Below are 25,757 nucleotides of genomic sequence, written 5' to 3' on the forward strand. Positions count from 1 at the left end.
ATGAAGAGTTTCAACCTTCCAACTTTCCAAATCCAAATATGTACAGACATATTAATCACCTGTTTCTCTTTATTTTGACTTCATCTCCTATTAAGAAATAAAGCCAAAACGAAGGAAACTATTTCAAGCTACACATACTTTCTCACCTTCCTACGCCCCCAAGGTGCTTCCATCTCCACAGCAATGACCACACTGCTCTAAGCATGGTAAGTACCCCCAAAATGGTCAGTTAAGTGTATATGGCTCAGATTATCATGCTGGTCCTCACAGGGAGCTTTTTTTCAGTTTTAGATTTCAGGCAGGCCTGTTGTATTTCAGCTCTAAGGGAATCATGCCAGCATCCAAAAATCCACCCCATGCAGGCAAGACTTTGTGAACACACATATACACCCTCTCCCATTAAAACTCCCTGTTCATTTACTCTGAGCATCTCTGTGATAACAGTGCTGATCCTGTCTCAAATGACTTTTGCTCCATTATTGTTCTACTTGTTGTGATCTTGCTTGGGCTATTTACATTCAAACAGAAACAACAATTCTCTGTTTCCCTATTCTCTGATAACAGGCTCCCTACTGACTTTGGTCTCTGCCCCCTGCATAGATCATTCACTGTTCATGCTTTCCAGGAAGGAACCTGGGGACACCACTGAGGTCAATGCAGGCAGGATAGGAAATCAGGCGAAAAGAAGCAGCTGGCAAAATTCTGACTAGGCTGTTTCCTCTAGGTCAAAACATCCCCTACCTGATTGAGTGAGATACCTTAAAAAAGGGAAAGGATAATTGCTGAGAAAGTTGTGAGAAGAGATAGATATCATTTAGAGGGGAAGGAAAAAAGAGAGAAGGCCCTGGGAAAGCAGAACAAGAGAAATCCTGGAGACAGAAAGTAGCAATGAAAAAGAACAACAGTTTCTAAAACAAAGGACAGGAAAGAAGGCAGAAAGGAAGACACATGATTTCTACTTTCTTATATGCAAATGAAAACTTGAGGAAAACTCTTCCAGGAAATATGAAGGGCAGCAAGAAAGAACCCTCATCCTTGACCCCACATTCCCTGAACAAGGTAAGCAGCCCACCTGAGAGGTAGAATTAAAAACTAACATTGCCACTAATTATTCCTTTCCTTCCCCTACCTGCCCCATATTACCAGAAAAATACATCAGCCCGGGCAAAAACCTAGACTTCTAAAATTACGATCTTACCTCATTGCCGTGGACCATTAGATGATGTGTTGTTACTAATGCTTTGAAAACCACCACCCAGCTACTGTTCGTTGCTCTTTCAAACAGTGTGTCAGCCATTTGAGGGATATTAACATTTGTCTCATTGGTGGCCTGGATCAAATCTATGAAAATGAAAACAAATGGTCAATGATGTTACAAACCTTTGATGATTAACAGATCTAAGTCCGCATTGTTTCAAAATTAAGTGCCTAATCAGAAATCTGGTGGACATGCTAATAGCACTATTTCTGGAAATGCTGAGGTGGGTCCAGTAGTACCTTTAAAAATGCTTACCTTTTCTACTTTGTGCATCCATGGCAAATATTCACTTCTTTTAGGGTATTTGTTACGCAATTACTATGTGCCAGGCACCATACTAAGTGCTGAGGTAATACAAGATAATCAGGTTGGTTACATTCCCTGACATGCACGGGGCTCACGGTCTCATCCCCATTTTACAGAGGAGGAAACTGAAGCACAGAGAAGGTAAGAGACTTGCCCCAAATCACACAGCAGACAAGTGGTGGAGCCAGGATTAGAACCCAAGTCATTCTGATTCCCAGGCCCATGCTCTAGCCATTGGGCCATGCTGCTTCTACTCCTTGAAGCTAAAGCTTTGGCTTTCCTGTAGGGAGTGGTGAGCACAATATATTCACCTCCAGGAAAGTACTTCCTCAAACACTTTGCGTAGTAAATCCGCAGTAGGAGTTCTTTGTGCACAGTCCTCTGTTTTGGAATGCTCTTCTGCATGGTTTTAAGTTTCAAAGAGCAAGGGCCAGGTCTCTCTAGTCTGCAAGGCCCTCATGGGCATGGAAAGCATTTGAGGTACTGTACTCTCTTAAGAGCTTAGTACAGTACTATCCACATGGTAAGCACACAATAATTGATTAATTGGTCTTTTACCTTGCTTGATGGAGTGGTCATCCCAGTGTCATGGCTGGGAAGGGGGTGGAGAGGAGGAAGGGCTTAAATTCTTGTGATAATAATGTCTGAAATATCTGAAGGCTTCATAACCCCCGAAAAAGCAGCGGGTTTGGTAAAGGCCAGGTTTCCAGCATGCTAATGTTGGATCTTGGGTGTCCACCAGCCTGCAGCTACTGGGGCATAAGCAAATGATTCTGGGAGTCCCCAAAAAGTGGCTCATGTCACACTTCCTTTCCAAGACCTTGCAACTAAACACAACTGATGGCAGCCCTCATCACTTCCTACTCCCAGCTAACCACTCACACAGGTATGTTCAGTCTCCAACCCCTTGCCCTTAATATCTCACTGCCCAACCGTCAACTCTGCCATGCTGCGCCGGTTGCCTGAAAAGCCTTCTCCCGACAGCTCCAATTTCTTTCCTTCCATCATTCATTCAATGTAGAATATTCCACCAAGTTTTTCCTTATTGATTGGAAGTGATGGTGCTTGTGTTTTGCTAGCTTCCAACTAAACAGACAACACATCAATCCTTAAACTATGATGTACAAAACAGTGTTGTAAGTTAACTGTGTGAATTTACAGTGCCTTTGCTTAACTCAATTCCATAGAGCTGAATTTCTTGACTCCTCAGTGTGAGCATGCATGCATATAAACCCACACAACTTGACATTCATTCAGTCATATTTATTGAGCGCTTACTGTGTGCAGAGCACTGCACTAAGCACTGGGAAGTACAAATCTATGGAAGGGAGGACAGGCAGAGCAAAGATAGTTAAAAAAAATCAACAGTTAGTTCAAAAATCTCCTTTTAAACATTAGTTACTTCATCCTCCACGAAACCAGAGTAGATCTCCATAACCACACTTTGAGCTAGTTATCACTTTCCCTGAGCTTCTTTTAAAGGAGGGCCAACCAGCAGAATTAGTATCAAAAGAAGCAGGAGGGTGGAGGCAACTCACACTAGTCAAGTGATGGTGAGATATCAGGAGATCTTCCTCTTTCCCCTGGGGTGGAGTGAGGGATCCTATGGCAGTCTTACCCTACTTGAAGCCAGAGTGACAAGCATATTTTTTCTTGTGTTGGTCAGGAGTAAGTCATAGGCAGGTAGCCTCAGATATATCCACCCAAAAAACAAAAACAAAAAAAATACAATGCCCAGGGCCTCCACCCAAATTTGGTTTGCATTTGACCCTGCCCTAGATATTACAAAACTCACCCATATTGCTAATAAAACTGGTCTAGGCACTGAAAGTGATATATATACACAAAGTCCAAATATAACACTCATCATGTGGGGGGGCTGCATCTTACAAGTGACTCCTTCTAGAAATGTATAACGTGTTCACACCAGACTACCACAATCATTGTTAGGAAGGTACTGGATGCCATTACTGGGTCAGATCTACAATCCATCCAGCCCAGGTCTTGGTCTCCAACGGTGCTTCCAGGACACTTGGAGGTCCAGGGTGATGGTTGCCCTCCCCAACTTCCCCTCTAGTGACAATACCTTGCATAATGTTTTTTAAAAATGATTTCCAAAGCTCTTGGCCATAACTCCTTAAAGACTGTTTATTTGTGCATCTATCCCAACCTCCCTTGATCATGTTGATATTTTCAGCCAACACAACTTCCTGTGGTAATGAATTCCACATGCTCACCACCTGCTGTGCAAAGAAGCTTTCTCTTTTATTTTCCACCTACTGCCAAACTTCAGTGGCTGCCCCCTCATCTCAGTGCTGTGAGGTGCAGTGAACAATAATTCCATAATTCCAATAAGTCCATACTTTTTATGATTTTCTAGACATCAATCAGGTTCCCTACTAGCCCTTATCATTCCAGATTAGAGACCTACTCTTTTCTATCTACCCTCCTACAGAAGCTTCCTTATCCCGCTGATTTCCTTGATTACTCCTCTAACACTATTTTTAAAAAAAGTCTTCCTAAAATGCAGGGAACAGAACATGCAGTAAGCCAAGAGCAAGAACATCAAGGTTTTTATGTTGTGGAATTATCTATGATTTTTATTTTCATCTTCCTCCTTGGTGATGCACAACATTTTGCTGGGCTTTTGGCCTGCGGACACTATTGGGCCAGGGAAAGATCATGTCTACACACTCTTTGTTGTACTCTCCCAAGTGCTTAGGAGAGTGACACTAAATAGTCAATAAATACCATTGATTGGTCCAGTAATCAGAAGTACCATTAGCCATCAAGGACTCCGAGGTTTCTTTTCTGCAACAAAACCTATAGTTCAGAGCCTAACACCACGTAATAGTAGTTTCGATTACTTTTCTCAGTGTTTCACCTGGTATTTGTGCACTCTGAAATTCACCTATCAGTCTTTTTTCTGGAATCTTGTCACTGTTTTCAAAACCTACACGTATTTTATCCAAATGCCTCAATCACATCTGCCACCTTATTAGCCAATTTGATTTAAATTTTTTTTTAAGTTAATATTTAAGTTTTCTGTAGAGAGTCCATTTTTACAGAGCAACAATAGGCTGCTGATCTAGAAAATGAAGTAAAAATTGCTGCTATAAGTCCACAAAAGCAAATAAGATATAACTGGGACTTTTTTTTACCTGACAAAAATAGATTCACAAACTCATTAACCAGACTAAGGGATAAGGCTGCAAAACAGAGACAATATGGAACAAATACATTAAGGATTAACTAATAATTCTATGAACCAGACACATATACCCAAACTCCTATGTGTCTTTCTTTTTCTGACATCCCTACCCAAAAATGGGTTACCCCGCAAAGTGTTCAGGCATTTAACCAATTGTATGTGGTGTAAGATGCACTTTTTCAGAGGGGTTTGTGCATGGGGGTATGTCTTTTTCGGGGGAGGGTGGGGAACAAGAAGAGCAACAGCATCTAATGCCTGCCTTGCCCATCCATCCCTTTTTAAAAAAATGATATTTGTTAAGCACTATGTGCCAGGCCCTGTGCTCATAGACACGAGCTTATCAGGTTGGACATAGTCCCATATGATATTCACAGTCCTAATCTTCATTTTACAGAGGAGGTAACTGAAGCACAGAGAAGTTAAAGGACTTGCCCAAGGTCAAAGACTAGACAAATGGCAGAGCCAAGACTGTCTAACCTGAGGACCTTCTGATTCCCAGGTCCGTGCTCTACCCACTACGCCACACTGCTCCATCTGGGCAGCACCCAAATACTTCACCAGAACCTAGGTGAGAGGACATTATTTCAAGAGTTCTTGGGGCCTGAAGATGCCAATATCAACTCAACTTTCTAGCAAAAAGCTACAAAACCATACTTCCAAAGTCCAAGACTTTTTAAAGGACATTTGTCAAGCTACACTTAAAACCTACCCAGGGAGAGACATCAACATGATTCTTATAATGGTGGCAGATAAATCCCACTAGACTCCAAGCTTGTTGTGGGCAGGGAATCTTCCAATATTGTACTCTCCCACAAGCTTAGTACAGTGCTCTGCACACAGTAAGCACTCAATATGATTCACTGTGCATTTAATAACTTGAGTTATTTCATCATCTAGTGTCTCACTTTTCTCCAAATTAAATTGAAAAGAAAAAAGGTAACAGGAAAGCTAAATCTGTATAATAAACTGGTCTTATTTGAAGTCTCAGTTGATTAACAAATGAAGTTAAGGCAGAGAGAATTTATTCTTTCCCTTCCTAAAACTAGAAAGTTGCTTCATTAAACTAGAGAAAATGTCTCATGGCATTGTTAACAATAATAATAGCAGAATACCAAGACCTTTACCAGAGGCACATTGCTTAGAACATGGAAATTGGTGAGTTTGGGAGTGATAGTGGACCAGTAAGGAGGGAGTAGGGGCATACATAATACAAGCTAGCCAACCATAATAATAATGGTTTTTTTGATATTATACTATGATACACTGTCCTAAGCATCAGGGTAAATTGAAGATCATCAGATCATACTCAGTCCCTGTTCCACATGACATTTACAGCCGAAGTAGGAAGAACAAGAATTAAACCCCCATTTTACAGATGAGGAAACCGACGGCCAGAGAAGTCCAGCAATTTGCCCAAGGCTACACAGCAGGCAAGTGGGCAAGCCGGAATGAAAATCCAGGACTTCTGACTCCCAGGTTTGTGCTCTTTCCACTAGGCCACAGTGCTTCTCACCATTTCTACTTCCATTCCCCTGTCATTACTTCCTGGGGAAAAACTGATCATGAAATCAATCTCAGAACAATAGGGCTGGAATACTCCCTATATGATCATCCTAGCCAATGGCTAAAGTGTTAAATATTTCATGAAGGTCAAATAGACATTTTGCTTATATTTGCCTCAATATTATAGGCCATAAATGTAGTACATCATTTCTAAAATTCTTCAACTAATAAACTGTGTGCCAGTACAGCTCATGAGAGTTTATTTCTGCAGTGTCTGCAGTTTAATAATGACTACAAATGAAATTCTGCCAGAAGAGACCAATAAATGGAGCCCAACCACGTAAGTGGAGCTTCCCTCTCACAGAGAATATAACTGCACTGAAAGCAATACCTGGACTTAAATGCAACCCACAGAAAAGATCAATCAATCAATCGTATTTATTGAGCGCTTACTATGTGCAGAGCACTGTACTAAGCGCTTAGCACTGTAAGATAGTAGATAGTAAGTTCCCAGTCAAAACAGTTACCGCACTGAAAATAATCCCTTCCACCTAGTGCACATGTAAAAAATGCCCTTTACTGCACTACTTCATCAATGGTATTAAGCATTTTCTGTGTGTAGGGCACTGCATCAAGTGCATGGGAGAGTATGATACCACAGAATTGGTAGACGCTTTCCCTGCCCACAATGTGCTATTTACAATGCCTGTCGCTGTTTTCAATTCTGCTCTTGCTATCTTGATCTTCCCAAAACCTTTGCTTGAAAAACCTTGTTGTGGGCAGGGAACCAGTCTACCAACTGTTTTACTGTATTCTCCCAAGTGCTCAGTACAGTATTCTGCCACAATACGCACTCAATAAATACAACTGATTGATTGACTGAAAAGTTTCGCCAATTCCTTATTTCACACATTCCAGTCTGGCCGGCGCCACTGTCTTCCAACAATTGAAAACTACGTGGCAACATTTCAAGTTGAACTCCACTGTGTGCTGCTTCTTCTCCCATGCTTCTTCAGCCTCCCTCAGTTCACAACATAGCAGCTATACCCTGGTAGGATCTGCTGGATTGGGTGGAGGGTGGCCCCAGGCCAGGGGTACAGCATGAATAAGGGGTCAGAGGTGGGAAAGTCAAGAGTGGGGAATAGTTAGGAGGTGAGCTTCAGTTAAAGGGGTGGAGGGGAGAGCAGGTGAAGAGAGGCCAAAGATAAGATGGAGAAGGCTCGAGCTTTGAAGCCAACAATAAGGCATTTTTGTTTGATTCAGTGGGAGATGGGCAGTCACTGAAGGATTCTGAGGAATGGAGAGAGATATTTCCAGGCAACATTGGGTTGGACATAGTCCCTGCCGCACGTGGGGCTCACAGTCTCAATCCCCATTTTACAGATGAGGTAACAGGCACAGAGAAGTAAAGTGACTTGCCCAAGGTCACACAGCAGCCAACTGGTGAAGCCGGGATTAGAACCCATGCAGTCTAGAGAATGTCTGACTCCTAAGCAGCAGGAATATATGCTTGCATCTGTATGGTGGAGTTTTTCCACTGTCATTTGTCTTGTGTGGGTATGATATCGACTGAACACCTGTTACCAGACCTGTGCTTACCAGACCTCTAAATTAACCAGATGTCAAGATTGACATTTCATTGATTGCCATTGCTACAGTACTTTGATGGATGCAGTGTGCTTTATAAAGTAATTCTTCCAATACTCAATCTACACCTGTACATTACGCCCTAGAGCACTTCTGATAGATGTCATGTGCTTTTTAAAGTTATTCTTCCAACACTCAATCTATACCTGCACATTATGTCCTAACATAGATGACCTAATTTTAAAGGACTTAGAAAGGCATGACAGAAAAGAGTGTAAAACAAGCAGAATTAAGACATCAGAGCTGGAAACAAGCTCACATTATCCCTGGATTAAGACCTGAAAGTAATTGCCTCTAAAATGCTCTAAGATTTTTAAGAGCTCTGTTTTCGTTTTTAAACTAAAACTATAGTGATATATAGCGTTAATGTGGTAATTTATTCTAATGTCTGCCCCCAAGACTATGAACTCATTGTGGGCTGAGATCAGGTCTACAAACTTTGTGTTGTGCTTTCCCAAGCACTTGGTACAGTGCTCTGCATCCAGGAAGCACTCAAATATCACTGATTGATTGATCTTGTGGAACTTGGAGTCAAGGCATAATATTCAATTACTGACTGTCAAAATACCATTTAAGAGAACATTACAACTGCTTCATCACCAAGAGAATCAAAAGGTACCCAAGAGCATAAAACTACATTTTGTAGGTTTTCCACAACTCTTTACTAGAGCTATTAATATTACTAGAGATAATAATGATAATAATAACAACTGTGGTATTGGTTAACTTCATACTATTCATTCAATCGTATTTATTGAGCGCTTACTGTGTGCAGAGCACTGTACTAAGCACTTGGGAAGTACAGGTTGGCAACATATAGAGACGGTCCCTACCCAACAGTGGGCTCACAGTCTAGAAGGGGGAGACAGAGAACAAAACATATTAACAAAATAAAATACATAGAATATGTGCAAGTAAAATAGAGTAATAAATATGCACAAACATATATACATATATACAGGTGACTAGGCACTGTTCTAAGTGCCAGGCATTGTTCTAAGTGCTGGGGTGGATACAAGGTACCTAGTTTGGACACAGTCCCTGTCCCACACTCTAAATCCTATTTTACATATGAGGGAACTGAGGCATAGAGAAGTTAAGTGACTTGACCAAGGTCACACAACAGACAAGTAGCAGAGCTGGGATTAGAACCTCAGTCCTTCTGACTCCTAGACCAGTGCTTTATTCACTAGGCCATACTGCTTCTCTAGGTCAGAGGCTCCCAATTCAGTCCACAATAAGGCCCACGGTCCTTCTCTGGTTCAATCTGACTAGCCCTAAACTGTGTAGTTCAGAGCCTGTTAATTCCTGAGATGGAAGTAAAACACCTGACGATCTGGAAAGGATAATCACATTTCCAGGATGAAGAAACATGTTTGGTTTAAAAAAAAAAAAAATCACAGCACTAAAGTTTTTTCCCCCCTTCTTTCTGCCCTCAGGAAACAAGAAGGATATGTTCCCCTTCCCCCAAACACTTGAAATTGGATTACTCTGGTTTATAGCTTAGCCAACACTAGACAAAGCGAACTAAATAAACAGTTCATTGTGTCACCTTTCTCATAAAAAAGTTTCAAATAAATTATTTACCCATCTCTGCAGGTAAAATGATATTTTTCAACCCTACAATCACTCTACTGCTCTCCACTGAGTTCCCTGCCTATCTCCTTTCCTCCTTCTCCAAGTGCCTCTAATGAATATCATCTGGTATAATTTTTCTCCTTTACCCAAACTGGCAAAGTACTCTTAAATCTAGTTCTATTCAAGATAGAAGATGTCCATTTAAATGTATATGCTCTCTAATCTATCATCCAGTTTTCTCTTCTGTAAAATGGGAACTGTGAGCCCTATGTGGGGCAAAAACTTCTCACTCTCGGCTTCAAGGCTGTCCATCACCTCGCCCCCTTCTACCTCACCTCCCTCCTCTCCTTCTACAGCCCAGCCCGCACCCTCCGCTCCTCTGCTGCTAATCTCCTCACTGTGCCTCGTTCTCGCCTGTCCCGCCGTCGACCCCCACCAGCCCACGTCCTCCCCCTGGCCTGGAATGCCCTCCCTCTGCACATCCACCAAGCTAGCTCTCTTCCTCCTTTCAAAGCCCTACTGAGAGCTCACCTCCTCCAGGAGGCCTTCCCAGACTGATCCCCCTTTTTCCTCTCCTCCTCCCCATCCCCCTCCGCCCTACATCCTTCCCCTCCCCAATGCACCTGTATATATGTTGGTACAGATTTATTACTGTATTTTACTTGTACATATTTACTATTCTATTTATTTTGTTAATGATGTGCATCTAGCTTTACTTCTATTTGTTCTGACGATTTTGACACCTGTCTACTTGTTTTGTTGTCCGTCTCCCCCTTCTAGACTTTGAGCCCATTGTTGGGTAGGGACTGGCTGTATATGTTGCCAACTTGTACTTCCCAAGCGCTTAGTACAGTGCTCTGCACACAGTAAGTTCTCAATAAATATGATTGAATGAATGAACCGTATCCATTCTGTGTCCATCCTGATTAGCTTGTATCTACCCCAGTGTTTGGAACAGTGATGACATATAGTAAGCGCTTAAATACTATCATCATTATTATCCAAACAAAAATGACTCTCCCACCATGATTCAAACGACTGTATTTGTGTACTCATTACCACTTGACTTCCATTGAACATACTGCGATTAAGAGCTTGTCACAGAAACTTGGAGTTTAAGCGAATTGATTCAACCTTTATTACATGTTCGTTAGCACTTGTCATGATTTTCAACTCATCTCCACAACAGAGTATTTTCCAGGGTTCTCTTTAAATGTCTAGCCTTAGTGGAATTCTTTAACTGCACCTTTGTAAATTTTATTCTCTAAGCATATGTTCAAGGATCTTATACATTTTGAAATTCCTTGTGAATACGAACTTGGTTGTGCTAGTAGCCAAACAATGACCGTGCTTTATTTCAGCTGAATATGCTTCTTGAAGAAGCTAAGCATCCCATCTTGTATTACAAAAGACATGATAAAGGTGGAAGCAGACAGACAGCTTGATTAGGGGAGGCAGAGTCTCATTTATGCCACTAGAAAACCAAAATTAGTACAGTCCATTTCAATTCTTACTGTTCAAGCTAGTGTTCCTGTTCTCAACCCAATGTCGAGAATATTTACTCAAATGGTAAAAATAAACAGTAGGATAAAGTGAAATGTAATTCCTTGGTATTTATTTTGACAAAGAATAGAATATCTCATATTGTTGCTTCACACAATATAATCAAATCACACTGAAAGGGTGAAGTGTAGAGGAAGAATAAGGCATTTCCAAGTCACAACAAGGAAATACCCCTGTTGTTGATTAACTGAACTATAGAAATCCTTAATCCCTACTAATCATATCACTTTGTCCCTGCCAGCTCAACTATTGGCAAGGATATGTGGGGAGTACAATGCAGCCAGCCAGCTTTTTAAAAACAAGTTTCATGCATGTCCTTTAGTGGAAGAAGCATCGCCTCATGGAAAGAGCATGGGCCTGGGTTTCAATCCCAGCTCCACCACTTGCCTGCTGTGTGACCTTAGGCAAGTCACTTCTCTGTGCCTCAGATCCCTCATCTGCAAAATGGGGATTCGATATCTGTCTTCCCTCCTGCATAGACTGTAAGCCCCACGTGGAACCTGATTTATCTTGTATTTACCCCAGCACTTAGTACAGTTTTTGGCACACAGTAAGTGTTCAGCAAATACTACAATTATTAATGTCCTTCTGAGGGTGTACTGCGTAATAATGCAGGTAACCGAAGACTTCAGATAGAAGGGACACTAAGGAGTAAAAACAAGTTCCAATTGTATCTAACACACAAACAAGAGGGAAGTTTTGCCAAAGTTATAATAAAATGAATCCTGCTGCTTGGTCAGAGTATCATATCCTAGCTCTGTCTGCCTACAGATGGTGGAAAACCTTTTCAAAAATAACTCTGCTCTAGTCAGTCAATCATATTTATTGAGTACAGAACACTGTACTAAGCACTTGGGAGAGTACAACATAACAGGCACGATCCCTGCCCACAATGAGCTCTGGTTCTCCTGGACTATACCTAGCATCTATCAACAGGAGACAGTGAAGGATCAAGGGAAGGATGAGTAAAGGGGTTATGATATAATTATGATATTCAATCAAAGCCTAAATCTATGTAGTGAGCTCTTCTGAAAAGAAAACCCACACCCACCACTGATAAAAATTCATCCTTCAGGTGAAACCCACTGTTTTAGGGTAAAGAGATCTGGGCTGATAACCTGGAGATTTGCAATACTGGCTGAATTCCATCCCCGAATAACTAAGAAAAGAGTCAACATTTACTCAGCAAGCGAATAACGTGGGGAAAAATGCACTACAGAAGGGTTTTGCTCGTAACATCCCAAATTGAGAAAGCCATTTTCTTTTCCATTTTAAATCTCTCCCTGAAGTTTAATTAGGTAACTTCACAAGGCCTCCACGGGGGCATGTCATTTACCCAGCTACAAAGAATGCCAGAAGGAAAGAGTAAAGCCTTTCCTGACAAGCTATGACAGTGTTACTATACAGACCAGTGTTTCCATGAAAAAGAAATAAGGAGAATGGCTTTTTACATCTCCTCCACTCTAGCAATACTAGCAAAATCTTCAAGTTCTTCTTTGAACTCATGAGGTTACTAGAAAAAAAAAATTAAATGCCAGACATAAAAATTATTTCACAGTACATTTCCATATAAGAAATGTAAAGTGAACTCCTTGCTGAATGCAATACTCTTTACCTTGTTTTGGGGGCACATTTGGAAAATTCGGCAAGGAAAGTATGTTCAAAGATCAGAATACCTAGATGAAGACTGAAAAACGTCAAGTGGCAAACAGCTTGGCTTAACGGAAAGCACACAGGCCTGAGAGTCGGAAGACCTGAGTTCTAATCCTGACTCTGGCACTTACCTGCTGTATGATCTTGACCAAGACACTTAAATTGTCTGTGACTCAGTTTCCTCATCTGTAAAAACAGCTATTAAATCCTACTCCCTCAGACTGCGAGCCCCATATGGGACAGGGATTGTGACTAGTCTGATTATTTTGTATTTACTGCAGTGCTTGGCATATAGTAAGCACTTAATACTATAAAAAATGAACCCCCCAAAACACCACCACTATAATAGGGGACTATCTTTTTATGCAGACAATGTGTAATAATAATAATAATAATGGCATTTGTTAAGCACTTACTATGTGCAAATCACAATGTGTATTGGATTGTCAGTTTCCAACCATGCTTACACCTATAGAAGTCACTATCATTATTGCAGTCTTCTAATATGAAGGACAACTTTACAAGACAGTCTGCCTCCATGACACTTTCTAACGTATTTGGATTTTTAAATAATTCATTTTAGATCATTTAATGAAAGCACCCGGAGAGGATTAGGCAAACACTTGATAACTGTATGCGAGTATTTGGTAGGCTGACAATTTCAAAGTGCTGCAATAGAGCTGTGATGCTTATGAGGGCAGACATCTTTTAATTCCTTCTGTGATTGTGTTTAAATCTGTTTCAGCCAAAATGGGTGATTTGGGAATGAGTCACAATTGAATTTGAGAGCTTCCTTTGTGTAGAACACTGTACTGAGTTCTTGGGAGAGTACAACAGAGTTGGCAGACACATTCCCTGTCCATTGGGAGCTTGCAGTCTAGAGAATTTACATGGAAAGAGCCCTCGTGCTCAGATGTGATAGAAAGTCCAATCTTAGCCTTGTTGTGTGCAGGGAATGTGTCTCAACTCTGTTGTCTCTCAAGCACTTAGTACAGTACTCTGCACACAGTAAGAGCTCACTAAATAGGACTGATTGAGCCATTTGAGTTCTGTCTTTCTCCTTTCTGCTGCCACTGCCTCTCAGCATTGCACTGGTCTTCAGCAACTCTAGGAGTAGGGGTGCTGGAAAGGTGAGACTCAAGAATCCTTTTTCTAGTTAAATCTAGTATGTTTTTTGAAAGAGGTGGTTAAAATTACCAACTAAGTTTGTATTATTATCTGAATTTGTTATTAAAGCATAGGCTTTACAAACTCAGCTAAGCAGACACATTAAAAAAAATTTAATCACATATATGCATAGATATAGATCCATATTTTAAAAATGTTACCTGTGGTGAGGTTTCATCCTTGTATAAGCTTGTGACTGAAAAGTCACATCCAATGGCCCCAAAAATTCCCTCAAAATCCCAGTTTGGATCACTTTACCATAGAAAAAAATTTGCAGGGAAATTGACTACAGGATAAGGATTACAAACTCAAAAAAAATCATAATCTGCTCTCCACAAATAATAATAATAATGGCATTTATTAAGTGCTTACTATGTGCAAAGCACTGTTCTAAGCACTGGGGGGATACAAGGTTATCAGGTTGTCCCACATGGGGCTCACAGTCTTCATCCCCATTTTACAGATGAAGTAATAGGCACAGAGAAGTTAAGTGACTTGCCCCAAGTCACACAGCTGACAAGTGGTGGAGGCAGGATTTGAAGCCATGACCTCTGACTTCAAAGCCTGGGCTCTTTCCACTGAGCCACACTACTTCTCTGATCGGTGAGGTCTGACTGATTGGTCAGTACAGTGCTCTGCACACAGTAAGTGCTCAATAAATACGACAATGAATGAATGGTCCAAAGGCAGGTAACCTCTTTATAAAAAGAGAAACATCAAAGTAAATACATATCCCCAGTGTTGTGAGTTAAATATACAGTAGATGCTAATTTGGAACCTATTAATTTGAAATTCTTGACAATTTGCAGATCAGAACTTCCTTCCTCTACTTAGCTCCTGTACTGCTCTGATGTTTTGATTTTAAGGATGAAACTTTTGACCTATCTTGTGGCTAATAAAGCCTCAGTTAGCCAGCAATTAGGAGATTATATGGAGAAATGTAGTTGAGAAGAGAGACTGAGGACATAATTCCTGACTACCTAGCTGCCAAATTTAAAGTGACTGGTAGATGTAAAAAAGGAGACAAACATCAGGAAAGAAAAGGTAGGCTCAGAACATCAAAGATACAAATGGCAGATACAGAGCCAAGCATCCATGATCCAATAATAATGGTGCATTAAAAGATATAGTAATTGAACTTTTCATTATTTTAGATTAACACTCCCCAAACATCCGCTTCTTCAAATTACGGAGGTTTTGCTGAAAAACCAAAAAAACCTTGCATGTGAAATTCTTCTCTGATAGGAACCAGCTAAGATTACCTAGTGAAATTTAGGAATAAAAATATTCACTATGTTTTGAGTATTAGGGTATAGTACAAAAAAAGACTACCTTATAATTTATCACGGAACATCCGAGTCCATTAAACCAATCCACAAACCGATCTTCTTTCTTGCTAATTCTTGCAGTTGTGATGTACTTTTCCAAAGTCTAGCAGTGCTCTGCACACAGTAAGTGCTCAATACCATTGACTGAATAGAAAATGATGGAAAAGAACACTTGTGGCAAAGGAGATTCCAGAAAAAGAAAGGTACAGTCTAGGCTTTTCATTTCTTGTGTTTACAAAATGATGAGGAAATTTTAAAACCTGTCTCTTGTAGCCTACAATCGGGAAATCAGCCTTAAATTCTGTTCCAGAGAATCACAAGCTGTAAGAATCTACTAGAAAGGTCATTTGCTCCATCCTCCTGCCTTGGAGATGGCCACATTTAAGTCATTAGCACCATATAGTCATCGTCCTAATTGTAAAGTTTTCCAGAAAGATTCAGAAATCCATTCTAGCATGATTACTTGACATAGAAGATTCCCTTTGCCTACATCTCTAATCATTTTAAGCCCATTTTCTTAAGCTTTGTAGATCTGGAAAACAAATAGTCATCATTCTCTGATGATGGCCCTTCATAAATGAAGATGTATTTGCGATGCCCTCATAAATTAGTAAGTATTTTTTTCAATGAGGAATTTTAAATGAGAAAGCAATTGTTTAATTATGTTGCCAGGGGATAACACTAACATAATATCAAATAATCACTGGCATTTCACTTATTAGTATAAGCCCTGAGTGATTTCCAAATGTTCAGGCCCATACATAAAATACTCAAATTGCTCATGTCATGTTCACCTATGTGATTCAAAAAAAAAATCTAGCTATTCCCTCAGAAGGTATTTTAAAAAATAGCTTTTACACCGCTAATAAAGTCTCTAACCAGGCCCTACATACTTCCAGCAGTCTGTAACTAATACATTGCCAGCTAGGCACTGTGTAACTGTTTAAAGAGGGCACTCTTGATGGAGAGATTTTTTTTATACAGTATATGTAAATAGGCCTGAAAAGATCTATGCCCATTCCACACTGTTATATCCCAAAAGACTGTGGGGTCAAAGTCACTGAACATTACTTTGTCACCCTTGGCAAGTGGACATTCCATGAGGAGGGGTGAGGATGGGTAGGGTTCCCCCTGGCAGGCCTTGTACATACATTTCTGGGCTGTCAGGGTAAAAATCTGATGGATTAGTGTAGCATGTGAACAAGAAACACCTGTCCTCTTGGGGAAAAATCAACAACTAGCCCACTGATGGACATCTACTCTTTTGTCCAACTTATTGGTAGAACACTAAAATGATTCATATCTGGTTAAGCCAGTTTGCTCCCTTCCTTCCCCTATGCTCTGGCCCCAAACTCAAAATAGTTGTGGATCCTTGGCATAGCTTGTAATCCCTAAATTTAAAAAAAAAAATCCATTTGGACAGTTGACTTTCCTCAGGACCCATTAACAAAATTAACACTTGGCAGGTTTATCAGAAGCGATCAATTCACTGATGACTATGTATCAGAGTCATGATTAAAAGCAAATATCGAGGAAAAAAAGAACCTGACCAGAACAGCTAACATTTTTGCTGTACAAAAAAAGGGGCAGGGAAAAATCAGAGCCAACAGAGGCAGCAACTAAGGCCAGCTTCAGGTGATAAACAAGGTAAGCAAATGTCCCAAGGTGTAGTACAGGAGGGGCAGAGGTTCAACATATGACAGTACCCATCTCAAGTTAAAAATCAGCATCTGTGTAAACATGGACATCAGAGGTGAACACGATGGTTCCTGAAGCAATGGGGGCAGGTCGGGCGTCAGCCAGAGAAACATTCTAGGTAGGAGGGGATATGTCAAGCAAGCTTTCTCGTGTCCCCATACCGAGTACTGCCTGCATGCGAAGCGAAACGTGATAATATTGAAGGGACTGGGAGAGGGCGGAAATTTTTTCCTTGCCTTGGGCAGCCAAATATCTGTAGCCAGGCCTGGCAGCAACACTATCAGTCATACTGAAGCCAATGTCGCCTCTCTCTACCATCTGCCAGGAGTGTGAAGCGGGCTAGGTGCTTTCCCTCACCTTCCATCAACTCTGAGCTCCATTTTGCCTCATTTTCTAAGGTATATCAATGTGACATTTATTTAGTGTTTACTGGGTGCACAGCACAGTACTAAATGCTTGGGAGAGGACAATATAATAGAGTTGGTAGCCACAGTGCCTTCCCACAAGATACTGGCCAGGAGCCAAACCAGGATTCAAAATCCCTGAGCAGCTAGTCAGGGAACCAAATAACTAAAATAACATTACATGTAGGAGGAAGTGGTTTTCCAGTGTTCAGGTTCATACATCCTAGCCAATAACTAAGACACCCTCCTCCTCCCCAAAAGCAGCAGTGATCTAGAAACACTCTTAATTAATAGCATCACAGAGCTGAAGGGACCTGAAGAGTTTTTCTGGTCTAGACCCTGGCACCCATTCCAAGGGAGAAAATTGTCTACTACTTTAAAAAAAAAAACATTTTATGGGATGGAGAGTCCCTATCGACCCACTATAACCTGCTTTAGTATTTACCCTTCCTGGCAGTCAAACAGCTTTTCTTTTCTACAAAGGAACTCTTTGCTGAAATGTAAAACCACTTCCTCCTGTCCTTTCTCTGTGCACATAGAAGAAAAACTGTGGTAGCATCTGCTTGAAAAAAAATCCTTCACTGACAAGACCATAATTAAGTCAGTCCTTCATCATTCCTTCTCCAGAACAAAAAACCTCAAATAAAGTTTTCTTAATTGGGCTCATTTCTCAGTTTTTAAAACACTTTTACCACTCTTCTCTGGGCTCACTACAGTTCCTTGACATCACCATCACTGGTATTTATTGAGTGTTTACTGTGCTGGAGAGCACTGTATTAAGTGCTTGGGAGAGCGTAATACCTTTTTAAAATGTGATGAGCCAAACCAAACATCACATTCTCTTAAGTATATGACTGGTGGTGAATATTGAGGAAAAAGTACTTGCTGACTTCTGCCCATCATACTCCTATGGGTGTGTTACATGTATAAATATATATAAATCCGTATCCTATAAATTATAACACTTCGTTGTTGATGACCTTTACGGATATTACTAAAGTACTCTGGGGCCAAGAGTGGGGTGAATATCAAGTGCTTAAAGGGCACAAATCCAAGTTCAAGGACAGTACAGAAGGGAGAGGGAGTAGGAGAAATGAGGTCTTAGTAAAGGCTCTTGGAGGAGAATTGTTTCAATACAGCTTTGATGGTTAGATTTGAAGAGAGAAAGAGTTGAAGGCCAGAGGCAGGACTTGTGTAGGGATCTGCGGTGAGATAGATGAGATCCAGGTACATTGAATAGGATGGCATTAGAGCAGCAAAGTGAGCCTGCTGGGTCATAGTAGGAAATCAGCAAGAGAAGATAGGAGGGGGCAAGATAATCGAGTGCTTTAAAACCAGTGGTAAGGAGTTTCAGGCTGAAAGAAGGAAAGGGTTTCTACTATCTCTCTTGTATTGTACTCTCCCAAGGGCTTAGTACAGTACACTGAACACTGTAAGCACTTAATATCATTGATTGATCTTAAAAAAAATCAAAAGTTAAAAGCATATAATAAAACATTCAATCAAAATTTATCGTATGCTTACTCTGTGCCAGAACACCCTAATATGCACTAGGGATAGTTCAACAGAGGTAGTGGATAGGATTCCTGCCCTCAAAAAAGTCTCAGTCTAAACAAGGTAGACAGACACTTTAATAAAATTGCATGTTGGAGGAAGAAACAGGTAATCAGGCTAATTCCTTGACACCTTTGCTGATAGGGGTCAAGGAATCAAATTTAAAAAAAATTATGTGGCTTAGTGGAAAAGAGCACGGGCTTGGGAGTCAGAAGTCATGGGTTCAAACCCTGGCTCCACCAATTGTCGGCTGTGTGACTTTGGGTAAGTCACTTCTCTGTGCCTCAGTTCCTTCATCTGTAAAATGGGGATTAAGACTATGAGCCCCACATGGGACAACCTGATCGCCTTGTAACCTCCCCAGCGCTTAGAACAGTGCTTTGCACATAGTAAGCCCTCAATAAATGCCATCATTATTATTATATTATTGCTGATAATTTGGAGGAATTTTTTTTAATTTACAAAAGGCGGTTTACAGTTAGGGAATAGGTCAACCATATTGTCTTACAATACCATGGCACTAGGCAAGATCAGCAATCACAGGCTCTTAGGTCTCTTAACCAAGGCATTAAGATCATGATGAGCTCTGGAGCAAACCCTATTCTGATACTGAATGCAAAATAAGATGGCAAAAGTTTCAGAAGGGAGGTTCAGTGGAGGCATTGTAATAGTATTAAGCACTTAGTATGTGCAGAGCATTGTACTAAGCACTGGTAAAGAAAGCCCAAGTAACAATAAAACAAGGCAATGTGGCCTTGTGGAAAGAGCACAGGCTTGGGAGTCAAAAGACCTGGGTTCCAATCCCAGCTCCACCACTTGTCCGTTGTGTGACCTTGAGAAAGGCACTTAACTTCTCTGGGCCTCAGTTCCCTCATCTGCAAAATGGAGATCCAATACCTGTTCTCCCTCCTACTTGGACTACGGTCCCCATGTGGGGCCTGATTATCTTTCAGTTGCCTCAATGCTTAGTACAGTGCTTGACAAACAGTAAGTTTTTAACAAATACCAAAATTATTAGACATAGTCCCTCTCCCTCAGGAAAACTCACAACCTAAAAATAAAGAGGGGGAGAGAAGACTGGAGACGGAGGTGAAAGGGAAGATGAACAAGGTAGCAGGGGAAGAAGTTAGAAATGGTTTCTTGAAGAATATAAGATTTTAGTAATACTTTGAGGGTGGGGAGATCAGTGGTCTGTTGGATACAAAGCTGAGGGCGAGTTTGGTAATACAAAGGAGATTACAATATAATGAGGGATGTAGGCGTAAAACTGAAACCCCTCAAATCTCATGCCACCTAAGGAAGCTACTCCAGCTGAACTAGAAATAATCCACACATCACTGTGTCACTCTAACATAAAACTGCTAAAAACAAGAATGCTATAGTGAATAGAAAAAGAAAAGTTGCTTCCCTTCAAGAAATTATTTTTCACTCAAAACGTCTCATTACCACCATCTAGTCCCAGATCAAGCTTCTGAGTGGTGTACCTAAATAAACCTGCTTAACAAAGAGCGGTTAATTTAATATGCAAAATCCCCCAAACATAAATTTCCCTGTGATAATTGAATGAAGATTTCAAAATTGTTTATCTTTCTGAACACCTCATTTCCACTCCTATCAAGGAAAAGTTTCTCAGTGCCAAAGAATCCCTCTTCTCAATTCACTATGATTCACTGCACTCTTACCTTGATGTATCAGTCGAAAAAGAGAAGTCACCAAATACCATCACCTCACCCAACCTTATCTGACCTTTTAGTGGGGCCGGATTAAGGCCAGGAGAAGCTGGGGTCAAAGATCACCTCCACTGTGGGCTCCTCAGAGTGTGTGCTCTCCATTAAATTCCACCACGTGCTTCCCTTCCTGGCACTGTTGGAGCTATTTTTAGCTGTGAATCATGGCCATGGAGGAGGTTAAGAGCAAGAGAGAAGCAGGCTTTGCTGTCAGGACTCTGAGGAGGGAACCCATCCCTCAGTGACTTCTTCTAGACTGCTGGACAAGAGAAGAATTTTGGCCTAATGGATAGAGCGTGGGCCTGGGAATCAGAAGGATCTGGGTTCTAATCCTGGCCCACCGCTCATCTGCCTTGTGACCTTGGGCAAGTCACTTAGGCACATGGGCACTTGGCTGCAATCTACTATACCCAGCAGCTTGTCCACATCTATCCCTAGGGAATTCTGGTACCTTGATTTTAGTCAAATTGTTCCATTTCAACCTTAGAAAACATAATCCCCAGACTCTTGATTTTCAAGACCATAAAACTTGCTGCAACTTCTTAAAACAATCAAATGTTCTACACCCTACTTGTTAAAACTCCTGAATTTTTTCCCCTACTCCCCATCCACCTTCTGTTTTTCCATCCAAAATTGATTTTGCAGTCTGAGGACAATATAAAATAATTTTGCAAATTTCAAGGATTTTTCCAACTTAAAGTTTACAATAATTAACCCATTTGATTAGTTGTTATTGGCTTTATAATTGGACATCTACCCAAACCTTTCTATAGTCAGGTGGGAATACCATTGAGGGATGATGCTTTATGAAAAAGGTAGAGCACTAATTTATTTACAAGAGATCATCTGTCAACAATCCAAAAATCCAAATATTCTTTCACCATGGTCATTGGATTTTGAACACTTTCTACTAAAACTAGAATTGTCTCAGGTCAAGCACCTTTACCTATTACAACCTCCTACTCTCCAACTTTCTATTCAGAAAATACTATAGAGACTCCTTTCCTCCTTTTGTAATTTCAAATAAAGCTCCTCCAGAAGAGAATTATTAGCCAATCGTATTTATTGAATGCTTACTATGTGCAGAGCACTGTACTAAGCACTTGGGAGAGTAGAATATAACAGAGTTGGATGACATGTTCCCTGTCTGCAATCATGACATTCAGAGCAAACAAAATGTATATGCAGTTGAGCCTTTTTCTCAAACATTTAATCCTCTTCCCCATCATTTCCCCAACCCAAAGCCACCAATCCTTCTACTATTTGAGGCATTTTGAGTTTATAGCCATCATGCTTCTTGAACATTGTGATTTAGATTCTTACACATCCTCTCTGAAATAATGCTATCTGAACAATAATCTTCAGAAATTCCATAGCATTTTGCAAATAGACTCAGTTATAATAAACAACTCGGGTTTTATGTTAAATATTTGTTGAGATTGTACACTCCAGCCTGAAAAGCAAGCTGCTTGCCCAACACTAATTTTGCTGCCAACATCCTCAATAACAGAAACCAATGGATTTCTAATTCCCAAATCTCTATTCAGGTGTGGACACCTGCTATAACAAATACTGCAATGTCAATTTGACTAACTTCATTCTGTACTTGGACTACAAGTAGATCCAACACAAGACATTTCAGAAAATGAAACCACGTGTTTTATCTTTCCTCCACTGCAGCAGGCACATTGCTTTCATATAAACTTGAGTCCAAGTTAGAGTAGGAACCCATCCTTTTTTTTAACGATGTGATTACATTTTTTCCCCTTTCAATTGAATATTTCCCAGCCCAGATTACTAAGACTGATTTGTACACTCCAGGAATTTAAAGTTCCCCAAGTTAGGACAATGCATTTTCCAGTGGCAATGATAAGTCAACCACAACTATGAAAATTAAGATTTCTGATTAAATACAATGTTTTAATCATTTAAATCTTTTTGACCCCAAAACATTATCCCAAACCCAGCCATTTTGACCCATAAGAAATAAATAATCAGCAGTCAATCATTCTTAATAGATCCTTAACTCTAGGTTCTACAAGGGAAGCAAAATAGAAATATATCCTGTTCTCCCCTGTAATTCTCTCATTCAATGAATTACTTCCGTTTTGTCACACCCATATATCGAAACGCGAAAAGAACAGAACCAGAGAAGCAGCGTGGCTCAGTGGAAAGAGCACGGCCTTTGGAATTAGAGGTCATGGGTTTGAATCCCAGCTCTGCCAATCGTCAGCTGTGTGACTTTGAGCAAGTCACTTAACTTCTCTGGGCCTCAGTTCCCTCATCTGTAAAATGGGGATTAAGATTGTGAGCCCCCTGTGGGACAAACTGATCACTTTGTAACCTCCCCAGAAGAGTGCTTTGCACACAGTAAGCACTTAATAAATGCCATTATTATTATTAACCTAGCGAAAGGCAGACAGGATTGGAAGCATAGCTTCACTTGAATCCACTGTTTATTTTGTGCTGTCCCAGAAGGCTGCAATTTGCCAAAGTCCCCTCTCCAGCCCATTACAGATTTTGGAAAAAATCTAATGTCCAAACCCAAGGATAAGGCAACCCAAGAGCCTTCGTGACAGCATTTTTGGACTCTCTGGAGCCTCAGATGAAGCTTACGCTATAATCCTCCGGGGGTGTGGAGGCTGAAGGTCAAGGGGAGGAAGAAACATGACTCAATGAGCTAATGAAAAGCCCTGAACCACGATGGCGGACTTCAAGATAATGACTTTACTCAGCTGAAGCGACCAAATGCTGCAGCATTATTGACACCCAACCGTGGCTCCCACTGTGTTGCGTGGCTTGGGCCCTGCACCTGCCCCGCTTATATAAAAAGAGATGCTCACAGTCCAGGTGCTTTTTCTTGGGCCCCATGACTTCGTGAGTGGTTGCTTTGCAGACGGCCCTGGCCACAGCTGAGCCCGTCACGCTGTACTGAGCGGCTGCGATGCGGTCGGTGAGCGTTTGACCCGACATCTTCTGCTAAGGGCTGCTGCTGCTACTGCCGCCTCCTCTTCTGCAAGGGGAGAAGGACAGGGGTGGTCCTCGTTTAGGCCGGGGACGTTGTCCTTTAGGGAGGTGGGTCTTTCCCCCCAATCCAGCACATGCATGCACACACACCTCAGCGCTTACAACAGTGCTTTGCACATAGTAAGCGCTTAATAAATGCTGTCATTATTATTACCTCCCACCCCTCTTTTACTCATACAGCCACACACACACACACACACACATTGCCTGCCCCTCTTCAGGACCTGCTCCCAGGGAACAGAGGGGCGATCCGGTGGTCCTCGCCCCCCAAAAGCCCCTTCCCATCCTGGGGACATCTAGAGCATTCCCCCCGCAGCAAGAAAAAAACCGTGTCTCCCCGCCACCTCCCGTGCTCAAACAACTCTCCACCTCCCAGCAATATTCCCCTGCAACCGGATCCCCCTGGACCCTAGCAACCGGATCCCCCTGGACCCTAGCAACCAGATCCCCCTGGACCCTAGCAACCAGATCCCCCTGGACCCTAGCAACGGGGCTCCCTAGCATCTCGGGGGGCTACTCCTTAGGCCTCCCCGGAGGCCTGCAACGGATACCTCGCCCAGGCCGTGCCCAAATCCTCTCCCTGCACCCCTCCAGCTGGAGACCATCATGGCACTGCACCACCCTGCGCCCTTGGCCACCCCAAGCCCCCAGCCCCCTCCATCCTCACTGCAGGGGTCCCTCCCGCCTAGGGGAAAGGGGAGGGTCTCCTGGGGGGGCTCCCACTGCCCCCCAAACCCAGCCCGCAGGGATGACAGCCAACAGGCCCCTCTGCCCCCCACCCCCAACTGCAGAAAGGTTCAGCCAAGCCCTCCAGGGGAGCAAGGCCCGGCCTCTCCCATCCGGATCACCCCCTTCCCTCCAGGACCAGCAGCAGGAGAGCTCGGAGACCCCCCACCCTCAACAAGGAAAGGAAGGTATTTTTACGCAGCCGTCCCGGGGGCGCAATGGGGGTAGAGGGGAGAGGGAGAATGGATGCAGAGGAGGGGTTGCTGCAAAGGCGGACCTGACTGTGGGTAGATGGGTCCTTCTCCTCCTCCTCCTCCTCCCCAGGAAAGCTTGCCACTGAGCCACACTGCGCTGCTCTGCTCCCAATGGAGGGAGAGAAGGAGGATGGATGGCTGGGAGAGGGTGGGATTGGGTAGGTGGGAGAGGATGGGAGGAGGAAGGTGGGAGGGGATGGCAGGTCCCTTCCAGCTGCAGCCCCTCCCCACCTTCCCTAAAGCAGGGACCACCCTGTCCAGAAAAAGGAGGGAGACTCTGGGTCCCTGGAGTGGGGGGTCTTCCAGCTTAATCCCCCTCCCCAGCCCCGGGGGCAGCTTGCACCAACCCGGCTCTGTCGCTGGCCGAGGAGCCCCAGCTGCCTCCCCCGACTTCAGGTTTGGTTTCTTCTAGGAGTCAGGTGACAGGAGCGGACAAACCTCTCCAAGCCCCCCGCCCGGCCTTGCCGCACTCTTAAAGGAGAAGATGCCCGCGCATTAGCAGCATTACCAGCCCCAGCCCGGTGGGCAGAAAGGGAGGGGGGGGGTGTGAAGCGTCGGAGGAGGAAAAAAAAGGCAAAAAGACCCTCCCTCCTTTCATCCCTCCCTCTTTTCATCCCTCCCCCACCTCCCCATACGCCTGCGCATCCCCCCTCCCATGGAGAACGCATCACTACTCCTCTGTCTGTGACCAATTGCGCACGCTTAGCAACACAAGAGCATCCTTCCATCGCCCTCCGGGTACCCCGTTATCCCAGGAGTGCATCCCCCCATCTCTCCCCTCTCCATCGCTCTCCGGGTACCCCGTTATCCCAGGAGTGCATCCCCCCTTCTCTCCCCTCTCCATCGCTCTCCGGGTACCCCATTATCCCAGGAGTGCATCCCCCCATCTCTCCCCTCTCCATCACCCTCCGGGTACCCTGTTATCCCAGGAGCATATCCCCCCATATCTCCCCTCTCCGTCATTCTTCAGGTACCCCATTATCCCGGGAGCACATCCCTTCATCTAACCTCTAATCTCCGGCCTGGCTCTGTCCTATCCAACGGATCCAGCACCCAGAAGGTGTTGCTTGGACAGATCTTTTCGATCCTTGTTCAATTGATCAATAGTAGTTGTTGAGTACTGTGTAAAGAGCACTGTACTAAGCGCTTGGGA

At 42.5% G+C, this 25,757-nt stretch overlaps 1 protein-coding gene across 3 annotated transcripts in view; it reads right to left on the reverse strand.

The window, feature by feature from the left end:
- SNAP91 (synaptosome associated protein 91) overlaps window positions 1-25,073 on the reverse strand; it is an 82,394-nt gene extending 57,321 nt beyond the window's left edge. Inside the window, exons 1-3 of one of the 3 annotated variants that reach the window (XM_038760987.1) lie at window positions 24,952-25,073; window positions 23,441-23,610; window positions 1,199-1,341 (exon numbers count right to left, since the gene is read on the reverse strand). In XM_038760987.1, the coding sequence (XP_038616915.1) occupies window positions 1,199-1,341; window positions 23,441-23,570 (273 nt within the window). In that variant the 5' untranslated portion in view covers window positions 23,571-23,610; window positions 24,952-25,073. Of the gene's footprint in view, window positions 1-1,198; window positions 1,342-23,440; window positions 23,611-24,627; window positions 24,671-24,951 lie in introns of those variants that run through there. The other 2 variants (XM_038760985.1, XM_038760986.1) reach the window with 2 other exon arrangements.
- Window positions 25,074-25,757: the final 684 nt, after the last annotated feature.

This window comes from Tachyglossus aculeatus, chromosome 19 (assembly GCF_015852505.1).
Source record: "Tachyglossus aculeatus isolate mTacAcu1 chromosome 19, mTacAcu1.pri, whole genome shotgun sequence".
Taxonomy (NCBI): domain Eukaryota; kingdom Metazoa; phylum Chordata; class Mammalia; order Monotremata; family Tachyglossidae; genus Tachyglossus; species Tachyglossus aculeatus.